The 12,527-nt window shown below is 39.5% G+C and overlaps 1 protein-coding gene across 1 annotated transcript in view; it reads right to left on the minus strand.

Moving 5' to 3' along the window:
- Positions 1-12,527, minus strand: part of LOC306758030 (contactin-associated protein-like 4) — a gene marked incomplete at both ends in the record, with an annotated part of 189,104 nt that overhangs the window by 36,077 nt on the left and 140,500 nt on the right. Inside the window, one exon of the mRNA XM_079243245.1 lies at positions 8,169-8,384. Coding sequence (XP_079099371.1) covers positions 8,169-8,384 — 216 coding nt within the window. The remainder of the gene's footprint in view (positions 1-8,168; positions 8,385-12,527) is intronic.

The raw sequence follows: 12,527 nt of genomic DNA on the forward strand, positions 1-12,527 counted from the left end.
TTTTTCACTGAGGTTTAGCACAAGAGTGAAACATTTTTAACACAAATGTAAGTAGATAAATGCATCATCTTCTGTATGTACTTACATTTTTGGTGATATGATAATTATTATAATCATTATATAATTTTAGATCCTTTAACAAGCAAATTACTGCATAAAACACACAGGTACTATTCACTAGATATGGCCCATTCACAACAATAAGTTTAACACTGCAAACCTAAAAGCATGTGGCAATATCAATATGTTTTCCTATTAATGTTTAAGATAAATAAAGCCTAGCAAAGCAGTTAAAAGAGGTTTACAATCCCTTATTAATCCCTTATCAAATGCATTGATCTACTTACAGATTACAGCTTTCTTCATTTAAATGAAGACATGACTGAAACAATAGTTGGTGGTTAAAAACCAGCTACCAAGTCAGAAATGTGGAAGTAGTCCTGGACTTAGACCTGAACTTCAGCAGCACGTAAAGGGTGCATTCACATCAGGATAGTCCGCTAGACTCAGTCCGATTGGGGACCCGGCTCAGTTGTAAGGGGTGTATCCATGCAGACAGAGACTGTGTTCACGCTGCACTTTGGTAAAACGCGGCAAACCTTTACAATAATATATCCCCATTTCCACCAAAGGTGGCGCTGCACTAGTCTTTAGCAAAAGAAAAAACAAGACTGGTGGACTGCATGGTGGCACAGTGCTAACCACTTACTCACAGCAAGAAGGTTGCTGGTTCAGTTCTTGGCTGGGGTGAGGTTTGGACACCTTTTCTGTGTATGTGTGGGTTCTTTCTGGGTACTCTGGCTTCCTCCCACTGTCCAAAGACATGCATGTTAGGAACATGTATGGTAGGGTAATTGGTTACTGTAAATTTCCTTCTCTTTTGAGCTAAACATGGAGCAGGAAACTGTCTTTGTTTTGGGTTTTTTATTTTGTCTTAAGTACATATACTCCAGGAATACACTGCAAAAATGGACGCAGTATGAACAACAGACAAGGCAGAGGACCCTTAACACCATCGCTATGTATTTACCCAGAATGCAATGCTACATCAAATGTAGGAAGTGACTTTGTTTTGTAGTCTGCTTCCTGTATTTGGTCCACTTGAAACGGAATGGGACCTGCATTTGTAGGTGAATCGAGTCCGCTTCTTTGATCCGAATCAGAATTCATTTGGCGCGTTCACATCCAAGCAGACAAGCTAGGATTTGAATAAAAAAGGCTGATGTGAATGTGCCCTCGATCTGCCCACCAACGCAGGTCTCGGACTCAAATCAATGGGTATTTATCAGACTTGTGCAGACCTTTACATCAAACCATGCACAACATTGATTCTGATGTGCGTCAGGTGTGTTGCAGCAGGGAAACTCCAAACACATGCAGGACTGTGGCTTTTGAGTCAAATGCAAATGTGATCTGTAGCCACATGGATACACCCGGCTTCAACTGGACCAAGTCTAGCGGACTGTCCTGATGTGAATGCACCCTAAGATCAGCAAAGTGAATCAATATAACTCCAGGTCTCAGATCTTTACAATGGCTACAAATCTATCAAAAAGTTGACTGACTGGTTTAGGGTAGGCGAGTCTAAGTCCGGTCCATGAGATCTACCAACATGCAACTTTTAGATGCAACCCTTCTCCAGCACAGCCGTATCAAATGGATGGCTCCTTACCAGACCTTTGCAGAGCTGAATGAAATGCAAATGAGGGAATTCAGCCTTTTAATTCAGGTGTGTTGGAGAAGGGATGCATCTGAAAGGTGGAGGATAGTAGCTCTTGAGAACTGGACTTGGGCACCTCTGGTTTATGTAGAAAATACATTCAGGATCTTCTGATTCCTTATGAACCAACCAGATCAGGTCATCAGGGTCAGGTCTACTTTCAGGGTCAGAACTAAACATGGAGGTGGTGTTCAGGTTTTATTCTCCTCACATGTGGAACAAAGTCCCAGAAACCCGCAGGTCTGATGAAACTGCTGCTTTAAATGATGGTTCTATTATCTTATTTTATTCTAACTGTTTGGGTTTTTCATTAAATGTTTTTTTTTTTTTTTTTCAGGTTAGTTTCATAGTATCTCCCTGCACCAAGTGTTTTGCTTTATTGTTTTACGTAAAGCACCCAAGTCCTGTACAGGAAATGTGCTTTACAAATCAACATGTCTTGCCCGGTTTGTTGCTTCATTTCTTCTCAGTCTGCTGTGGTTTCTGTGGCTGCAAATGCAGATACAGAGAATAGCAGAGGTGGCAATTCCTGGTCCAGAAAGTAAAAGTCCTGCCATGTTTTTGGATCTACCTGTACATTTAGAACAGATGTTTTCACTAACAGGCTCGTTTTCCTGGCAAATAAACTCTGCTCATTAAATTCAGCTCATTTGGTGACGGGTCGGAACAGCTGCCGGACAGGACGTTTACTTTCTTGACCAGGAGTAGCCACCTCTAGAGAGCAGTGATAACATGATCTGCTTCTTTCTTTCAAGCGTTTAAGGGGGAGCAGTGTTTTAAGTGGGCCGGTGCGCAGCGGTACGCAGTACTGGCACTTTTAAATTCTATCCCTTTGCATACCGGGACTTATTTGCAGCGTAGTGCACACCGGGACTACTTTTTACGGCGTATAGTGCACACCGGGACTACTTTTTACAGCGTATAGTGCACACCGGGACTACTTTTTACAGCGTATAGTGCATACCGGGACTACTTTTACAGTGTATAGTGCATACCGGGACTACTTTTACAGTGTATAGTGCACACCGGGACTACTTTTTACAGCGTATAGTGCACACCGGGACTACTTTTTACAGTGTATGGTGCACACCGGGACTACTTTTTACAGTGTATAGTGCACACCGGGACTACTTTTTACAGCGTATAGTGCATACCGGGACTACTTTTACAGTGTATAGTGCACACCGGGACTACTTTTTACAGCGTATAGTGCATACCGGGACTACTTTTTACAGTGTATAGTGCACACCGGGACTACTTTTACAGTGTATAGTGCACACCGGGACTACTTTTTACAGCGTATAGTGCATACCGGGACTACTTTTTACAGCGTATAGTGCATACCGGGACTTTTACCGGCTTTCTTCAGCAATCAGTGTACCCTTCTACGTGTTCACCACATATTACAACTTATATATGTTGATTTTAAGTAAAACTTCTTTTAAAAAGTCGAAGAAATGTTAAGACCGGTTTAGACGCACAAAGCTTGCTGTAGCCCACAATGTCACGCCGCACGTCACGTTGTTCACTTGCTTTTGTGTTTGCATTGAAGTGGACGTGCTTTGGATGAGAGGAAAGGCAGAGAAAAAAAACTATCGCGGCTGAAATGTTACAAACTAGAGCAGAGTTGAGTGATGACAGTAGTACTACTTAACAGTCATTTACTACACCAGACAATGAAGGTCAGATGCTGCAAACTAAGTGTATGGCTGGTCAGTATGTTGAGATTTGAAGATTATTTCTAGATTAAAGATAAGATCATATTGCTAAGTTGCATGGACCAGGCCTGATGCTGGGAAAAACATATTTCTCAGAGGAAAAGTGTAATAGTAATACACTGTTAAATTAGTCTGGTAATAAGCTAAATACGTCTAAATGTAGAACTTTTGTTGTTTTTAACCCTTTCATGCATAGTGGCCCTGTAGTGGACACCTATTTAAAAGCTTTTTTTCTTGCATATTCATGTATGAGGAGGATATTTTCGTAAATAAACCACTTCAGTGTTTTTTTTTTTGTTTTGTTTTGTTTTTTTACAAAAATGTGAAAAAAATGTTGCATTGTGTTATTACTTCATGCATGAAAGGGTTAATGAACTTTTAAGTTTATGTATTTACTTTTCAGTGTTATTTTTAATGTCCAGCAATGAGGCTTGAAGTTCATAAAAGTGTCTCCATGGCACTTTGAATTTGGCAAATGCAGATTTGATTTAGAACTTGCTGTGCTATAAAACTATTAATCTACAGATCAATTTATAGATCTACATATAAGTATCAGCCACATTTTTGTCCCATATTTGCATGACAAGCTGACAGCAAGTCATTAAGGGAGTACCACCACTTATTTTGTTCCTCTTAAAGCACTGAGCAGGGGGAGGATAAACTTCTGGGTACCTTGAATTTAAACAAACAGCAGTCAGTGTTTATGAATGAGTATTGTAGGTGCCGTCATGTTATTTCAATATTACTTTACAAGCATTCAGTTTTACTGTCTATGAATTAGATAAGAAGTTAATGAGGGGACTCGGTTTATTAACTGAGTTTTTATAGTTATGAGTTTTATTGAAAGAGGATGTTGCTTGTTTAATAGTAATTTAATTGGATGTATTTGTTAACTTGCCTTGTAACTGCAGTTAGAAATGAGCCGGTGGCTAAATCTGCATCTAAATCTGCATCTTTTCTCCACTGAGTTGAATGTTGTTTTTGTGTTTGGTTGTTTTCGTGTTTGGTTCCAAATGAGCAACAATAAACAAGCATACACCTGATCTGACCTGAGGTTCTGAGTCATTAATAGTTATCTGACTCCGTTCATGGTCCTGAGCAGTGGCTGTGTTTTTATTACAATGTTCTCATAAAATAAATGGATGTTTTTAAGTTTTGACAAACAACAATTGTGATTTGCATTGAACAGGGTTTAGCGCTTAAGCCTCCGTTCTCGCAAAAGCTTGTCAACCTGATGATATTTTACAAGAATTGCTGCTAATACAAAGTAGTCACGTGGAGTTATTTTGGGGTTTTTGTACTTGCGGAGAATTTGCAGCGTTTTTTGTGAAGTATTTTTCTCTCATTTTCTTTTGCAAAACTCTAAAATTCGCAACAACTTTACCAGAAATAAACAGGTCATGATGCCCTACGTCACGTCCGGGGACACGTAAATGTGAAAGAAGGGTTTTCATTACACATTTGCAATATGCTTCTACATCAAAACGTCTGAAAAACCGCCTCATAAGAGCCTAAAAACATTTCTCATGATAGTTCAGTCTTTTTTTCAAAATGTAGGTGTTTCCATTAGCGTTTTTTAAATGACTGTATTTAGTTTTTGTGTAATTATAGGTGTCATGCAAATGCAGTTACTGAGACATTTGAATGCTGTTTAGCTGGAACATAACCTAACATGTGAGAATGCAGGAGAAAGTGTGTTTGTCTCCATGTCAAACAACAGTTTAAATAATTTAACACACTATGAGGTAATCAGGGTTATTTTGCTTTATGAGCTGAGGTACCCCAATTTGGGAATTTGAGCTAAAATTGACATTTTGTAAACTTCACTTAAACTGTCTGTAATAAAACATCTCTAATATGTTCTACTTTGCTTTATCAGCGTTCATCTTTGCAGAAAGTTTACAGAGATGACTATGTTTTTGTAGAAGTTTAGAGATAAAGCTGCATCATTCCAGAGATTTTGATATTAATCCTGAAGGTGTTTTTTAGGCAAGTCTGACATTTTTTTTATTTATTCTACGTTTCGTTTTTATTTATTCTTCCCCAGTATTACGTATCCTGATATTTAGACAACTCACAAGTGTATACTGCGAATATGTAAATAGCCTTTGTGGTTACAGAGATATGCTTATTTCATAATGGGTATGCAACTATCAGGCAGAAGCCTAAAAATAAGCACAGGGCTCAAAGGCTTAAAGCAACAATAATTTATATGACAAAAAACAAGTGTTGTTTGTGTTGATGTTTTAATTAGCGCTGCTAATTTGCACATCTGTTGATAAAAAATGAATTACAAATCATGAAAGTGGCATTTGTGTTTGTGAACTAATGCATTTTTCTAGATCACAAAGAGAAGTGGCTTTTGAAATCTGCACTGCTATTCATGCAAATTTTCCAATTTAGTAAATTTGATCCTCCCACAGTTTATCATTTTTATATCAATTTTTATTTTACAAATAAAATGAAATGAAAATTACTTTATTAATGCCCAAAGGGAAATTAATTAGAGCCAGCGTTGCTTCTCCACCACGTTCATTGTTTTCTGTTTGTATTGGAGTTCATTTGTGAAGTTACTTTCACAGAGAAAAGCAAAAAGTCAGACGTGTGAAATAAGTAGTCTGTCACCAGTAACATGAAAGAAAATGTTTCATAATGGTGCCATTCAGACACAACAGAGAAAGCAGAGCAGAGCTCAGAGAGATGGGATCCTCCATCAGTCATTTCACATTTTACACTGTAGCATAGAAGGACAGCTGTCATCATGTGTATATAATCAACTTTTTATGATAAATGAATGATGAATCCCTTAAATCTGCTCTGTGTGTCACAGTCTCAGAAAAGACTGACATTTGAAATGACGACAAAAGGCATTGAAACTCATGACATGAGAATAAAAATACTGAAGCAACAGTGTCCACGACAACCTTTGCTCTTGAAAGTTTCTTCAGCTTACTGTCCTCTGAAACGTCTCGCGACGGGTCCTTCGGCTTGAGAGGGAAAAATATCACTGAGGCAGGAAATAAAAGCTCTAAAAAGCAGCATGTAGTTGTCATGCTGTGGAACAAACTACCAGCAGATGAATCCTCCCCCAAATGTAGAGACTTTTAAATCAAACATTTATTTTCTTGCTTTTAATATTTAAAATTCATTTTATTTTGATTTTGCTGCCTTTTACTACTTTTTAATGCTTTCTTTGCACCACCATAAATTCTTTTACTGGTTAAAGACTGACTTCAATCGTTCTTTTGAGCTTTTAAAAATGTTCTCAGTTGTGTTCAAATTGTGATTATGAAGGTTTTTTTTCCCCAAAATCCTAAAACCTGAGCTATCTTTTGGGCTGCTTCTGTGGAGCACGGGAGCTCATTAGCAAATCTCTGACTAGTGGGCGGAGTCAGCGCGGCACTTTGTAATGTCTTGTGTGACGTGTGCTGTACAAGTAAAACAGAAACACTTTTAGGTTCTTCAGCTTCTGTCCGGTTTTATTTTTACATCTGTTTTTTAAAAAGCTGATAGAAAATGAGGATGTTATCATCGAAGAAGCCATTTAACCCTCTAAATCATTGCATTTAGATATTTCTTTGAAGGAATCAGGCTTTGTAATTTGCAACATGAACATAGAAATGCAGGTTTAAGGAGTTGAAGCCCAGAGAACGGATCCCCCTCCTCATCTCTCATCCCACACTTTAGGACAGGAGGAACAAAGATCTACCTTTTAGCACAGCCAAATACATCCACGCCATGGAAGGACTGGTTAATAGATGGGACAAGTCATAAGCAAACCTTTGATATTATGCCCACTGAAATGGTAAATGGACTTGTACTTATTTAGTTCTTTTCCAGTCATGTCGACCACCCAAAGCGCTTTACATTACGTGCCATTCACACACTCTCATACCCCAACAGGCACTCTGAGTCCTCCATGGAAGGACTGATGAATAGATGATGTAGATCATTCTGCTGAAATGATTTGTGTTTATGCTGTGTGAGGTATAACAGACACCGTACTTGCTAGAAGTGTGCATGCTCTTTAAGTTACAGTCTGGTCTCATGTTTTCACGTTCAGCCTGTCGACACGGCCATGTAAACCAGTCGTAGTCAGTTTAGTTAAACTGCTGCGCTTCAGTATGATCTTCTCACTCATTTCGACAGGTGAGACAAGTCATAAGCAAACCTTTAGCATTATGCCCACTGAAAGAGGAACATAATGAAACTTGAGACATTTACTTGCCTAAATATACCCCCAACAATTCCCAATTAAGTAAACATCTAACAAGTAAATTTTACTCATAAGCCTGTTTAGTTTTACATCAAACCATGACCCGCAGCTTGCACACACTTTTAAGCAAATTAAACATAGTGAGGACTGACTTCACTCTGGCACAGATGGCAAAAACAAACGACCATGAAGGTGAACTGTTCTGCTCCAAACCCTTCAGGTACCAGAAATAACCCCGTACAGTGCAGCATTTCATAAAGTGACATCTGATGTCAAGGTACGTGGGAGACAGAGAGTTACACTGCAGGGACCGAGAGGAAAATAGACTTAAAGGTTTAGATTCTGTGCGTGAACTGACTTCAGAGAGAACAAAGACAGAAACACAGAAATGAACTTCTGGGTCCCTTGAGGACATCAAGTTAGAGAAAATAAACCGTACATAAGATGTAGTCTATCTTGTAAGATATAAAGGATTAAGACATAAAAGCTGCCAACAAATGCAACACAGCCTCACCGATGAAGAGCTGGCTGTTGAGCTGCAGGTGGAAGTGACCGTCAGCGGGAGCCTCCTGCCTGGCGACAGGAAGTTCGTCCAGTTGAAGCAAAGCCTCCTTGACGTTGCGCTCGGCTCGGACTCGATGCCAACGGTTGTCATTGAGCGGGATTGATTCTACAAATACCTCCAGCGGGCCGTTACCAACGTCGAAGGAGAAAACCACCCGACTGGAAGCTGGGAAACAAAACAAAAAAAACGAAGTGGAGACTTTTTTAGTAACAGGACTGTAGCTTAAGCTTTAAGGCCCTACCTACAAAATGGGAAGAGAAGTCCATTTTCTTTATTTTAACAAAATGTAACAAAAAATATTTTTTGGGGGATATTTACTATTTATTACCACAGGTAATGTTACAATTATTATAGTGTAATCTGCTGCTTTCTGGTATCTGCACAAGAAAAGTATCAGATTGTGTTCAACAGGATTTTAAGCAAAAATTTTACCATAAAATGATGTAAAATGTCTAAGAAACCGTGTTCACTCCATCATGGTCCAAACCAGACTAATAAATTGAATTGTTGTCTCAAAAGTAAATAATTCTAGGTTCACCAGGCGGAGAATTACCAGAAGCTGCATATTCAGTTAAAACGCTCTGACAGAAAATGCACAACAAAAAAGGATTTCCATTTTCAGCCCAGGCCAATCAGTGAGCTGAATTTTCTCCTTCCTCTAGCCTGGTGTGAATGCACCCTGTGGTATGAATGGTAAATCTAGGAAATAAAAACATCCTGACCAGGTTGGTAAACAACTCACAAGTCCCAAAAACCCACAAAACAGCGAGTGGGTCGGTGACATTTAAGCAATCTTGACCACTCTTTGAGTAAGAATGTGTCTGCATGTTCTGGTTTGTGGAGATGTTGTCATGTGACGGTTCCCTTCGGCTTCTCAAGCTTCCCTGTTTGTGACTCTGTTTCTCCTCCCTCTCCACCTGCAGCTGCACCTAATAAGAAGCACGCCTGTTCCTCATCACCACCATTATATAAGCAGTTCACTCCATCTTGGCAGTTACCAGATCGTCGTCGATCTTTACCTCTGAGTTCCTAACTGTAGACAGTTTGTGAATAAATCCTTTACCTTTCTGACCGTTCGCAGCTTGAGTCCTCTTTTTTCGAAGGAAACATGACAGATGTGGACCCAAATACAGAGAAAAATGCAGAGAATCGTCTTTAACATACTGAAAAACAATGTGGAAGTGCTACACACAATGAACCAGCGAATGAAAACTAAAACCAGGAAGTATACACAGAAAACATGGCCAGACGCGGGTGGGTTGAAAGGACGAAATTAAACTCGGGGAACTAACGAATAGGAAGCTAAACCAAATACACAAGGGAGAAAAACTACCAAATAAAACAGAAAACCAGAACTAAAGACCACACAAAAACACTAAACCAGGACACCCCAACCTCTAATAAGCCTGAAGCTGTTAACCAATCAGAGAAGGAGAAGCATTTTGAAGGCGAGGTGGAAGCTCATTTCAAACACATTTCAAACAAAAAAAAAAAAGATGCTGGATGACAGAAAATCCACACAGAATAGAAATAAAGTCAAAGTGTTGGATTTATGACTCCTCTGAATGCAAGTTTCTTGAGCATTGAAACGATGACTCAGCAGAATTGAAGTTGGTTGTTTGATTATGCTGGGAGCCGTTTGATGACCCCATGTTGACTTTAAACCAGCAAACTAACGGTGACCGGTGTGAAAAAAAAAAAAAGATTAATATTATAAGTTTTAAAATGAGAAGTGTATCTGTGAACTATGTGCAATATCTAACAGGAAATAAACTAAAGAAAAGTTAGAAAAATCAGTAGATTGAGCTTTGTCATAAAACCGTGCTGTGCTCGATGTATGATATAAGGTTGGAACTAAATCTCAGCTGGTGACAAATCTATATTCCCACGCTTCAAATAATCACACCCACAAGTTCTGACAGAAAACAAGTAACACATTTTTTATCATCCTAAGCAGGAAGTGATGCATCCTTCCACATTTCAAAGCGTCGCACCTTTCAGGTGTCTCGCTCAGAGGATTCATTCCAACCAAAAGAAAAGATGGCGTTTCTAAAGTAAAAAGTCATCCTTCTTGTTTTAGAGGCAGAAGATTTATCACCCGCCGAAAAAGAGAACAAGATGAAACAATATCCCAGCATCCTCCTGCAGTAACTTCATTTAGAAATTGTCCTCTGAGTCAGCCGCAGTGTTACAGAGTCATCTGAGACAGCCGCCAACAGAACCGCCGCAGCGTTGGGAGCTGGAACAACCACGCTGACAGTGACTTCCCTGAGGAGAAAGGATGGCGGCGCAGTACTATCCCTGTGTTAGATTCTGTATGGGTGTACCTTCACATCCATCTTTTTTGAAGAAGAAGAAAATGCTTCAGAAGACGAAACAAACCTGAAACTAAACCATGAAAAATGACTGAAACACTTTCAGTGAGTGACTGGTTTTGAACACCAAACACTGCCTGTGATCAAAAAAGTAGACCGTTGTGGAAAAATTTCTGCTCTCTGATGCACAAAAAACCGGTGATGGAAGTGTCAATCTTCTTGTTTCCAAGTAGAGTTGGAGCTAACAGTGGAGTGAAGATGAGTTGCAACCAGACGGCAACCTCCGACGGTTAAAAGTGAAGCCTATGCGGAAGTGCATAAAACTGCAGTTCCCCCCTCATCCACTAGGGGCTCCAAAACAGAGCAAATCCCCACAGACTCCCATGTTAAAAAGACCAACTTCCTACCAGAAATAAACATGTTTACAGCCTGGTACAAAAATCCATTTTCAGTTTCTAGGTCAGGTTTACCTTCATGACAACTGTGGGAGGAGTGAATTTTTTTCTAACTCGCCCGTTTTAAAGTAATTCAATCTCGAAGTTCGGCATATTTAGGGGTGTGTCCTTTTGATTGACAGGTACCAATCTCCGACTTTAAGTAAGAAGAATGTAGAACAACCGTGGCTGACTGGAGTTAACAACGTGACTTAGCTTTAGCCCGCTTACCTCCGTTAGCTGGTTAGCTCCTGTTAGCTCCGAGTTAGCTCGGTTTGCTTTTAGCTACAGAAAGCTTGGAGTTCGCTCGAGGTCAATCATCCACCATGACGCTCACAGCTCCCCTCTCAGCTCCACCTCTTTGCCCATATTTGTATTTTCCGGGCGAGATAACGCGCATGACGCTGCCAAGATGGTGGCGGTAGGAACCACCCACCAAGCTTCAATTCAGCTCTTCAGAAAGCTATGGGTGACGTCACGGAGGCTCCGTCCATCTCTTTATATACAGTCTATGGTTGCAACCAATGTGTCTAATCAATGGGAAATGGAGAGTTAGCTTGAGTCTTAGTCAGAGTCTGAATCAGGTTCGTGACAGCAGGGAAACCTCTAAAACCCGCAGGACACCGATCTTCAAGGACCAGGATACCTGCCTTACCCTCACTGCATTTAAGTCCTGTTTAAATGATACGAACCGTAAACATCTTACTGACTGGTTTGTTTTAAAAATGTAGGTCAACATTTGTTTCTCCTGTAAACAAATCCAGGTTCACTTTATGCCACAGAAGTCTGCAGTCCAATGCGATGACGAACTAAAAACTGAATGAATTTACACTCTTTTTGGCTGAATTCTGTTTCTATTAACTCATTGGCTGCCAAAGATGTCTTTTGATGTCTTTTTCAATCCGAAAGTTCACTACCAAAGAAGCCAAAAGACGACTTTTGTGCTTTCTGTATATGGAAAACCGATTTTGCCAGGTGTGCTCATCAAAATGTTCTCAAAATGCGCGCACCCGACATATTGAATGTGCTCAAAGTGCGCACTTCGATGATGTCCCGATACATCCAACCAACAAAATGCTTCAAAATGCTGGTGGGAAAGAGATCTCTGCTACAACAGTGGTAGGTAAGGAATTTTATAGTTTATAAACCTTTTAAGTGTTTTTTGTGTGTAGATTTCTGTCTTCAACTGTTTGTATTGAGTTTGGTTTAGTTGGAAAACTGCGACACATTTCTGTGCATCCACATGGTTCAAAAGAGAGAAATTAATTTGGGTTTGTGGCTCAGTCTGTAATAATAAAGAATAATTCCTTCATAGAATAAATTTTAGTGATTGCTTATTTTCTTGTCCGGTCACCAGAGAAACATGTTGACATTTCATATTTCATATTTCTAGGAAGTAGGGATACGTGTTATTTCATGTATAATTCTTTCATGTATAATATGTTTACATGAAACTATAAAAATCAGATTTTTCTCTGTTCTCATGAAGAAACTTGAGATTTTAAATGCATGTGAACAAATTTAAGCAAAGTCAAAGATCTCAATATTTACCTTTACAT

Source organism: Telmatherina bonti (assembly GCF_933228915.1).
Source record: "Telmatherina bonti genome assembly, chromosome: 7".
NCBI classification, from domain to species: domain Eukaryota; kingdom Metazoa; phylum Chordata; class Actinopteri; order Atheriniformes; family Telmatherinidae; genus Telmatherina; species Telmatherina bonti.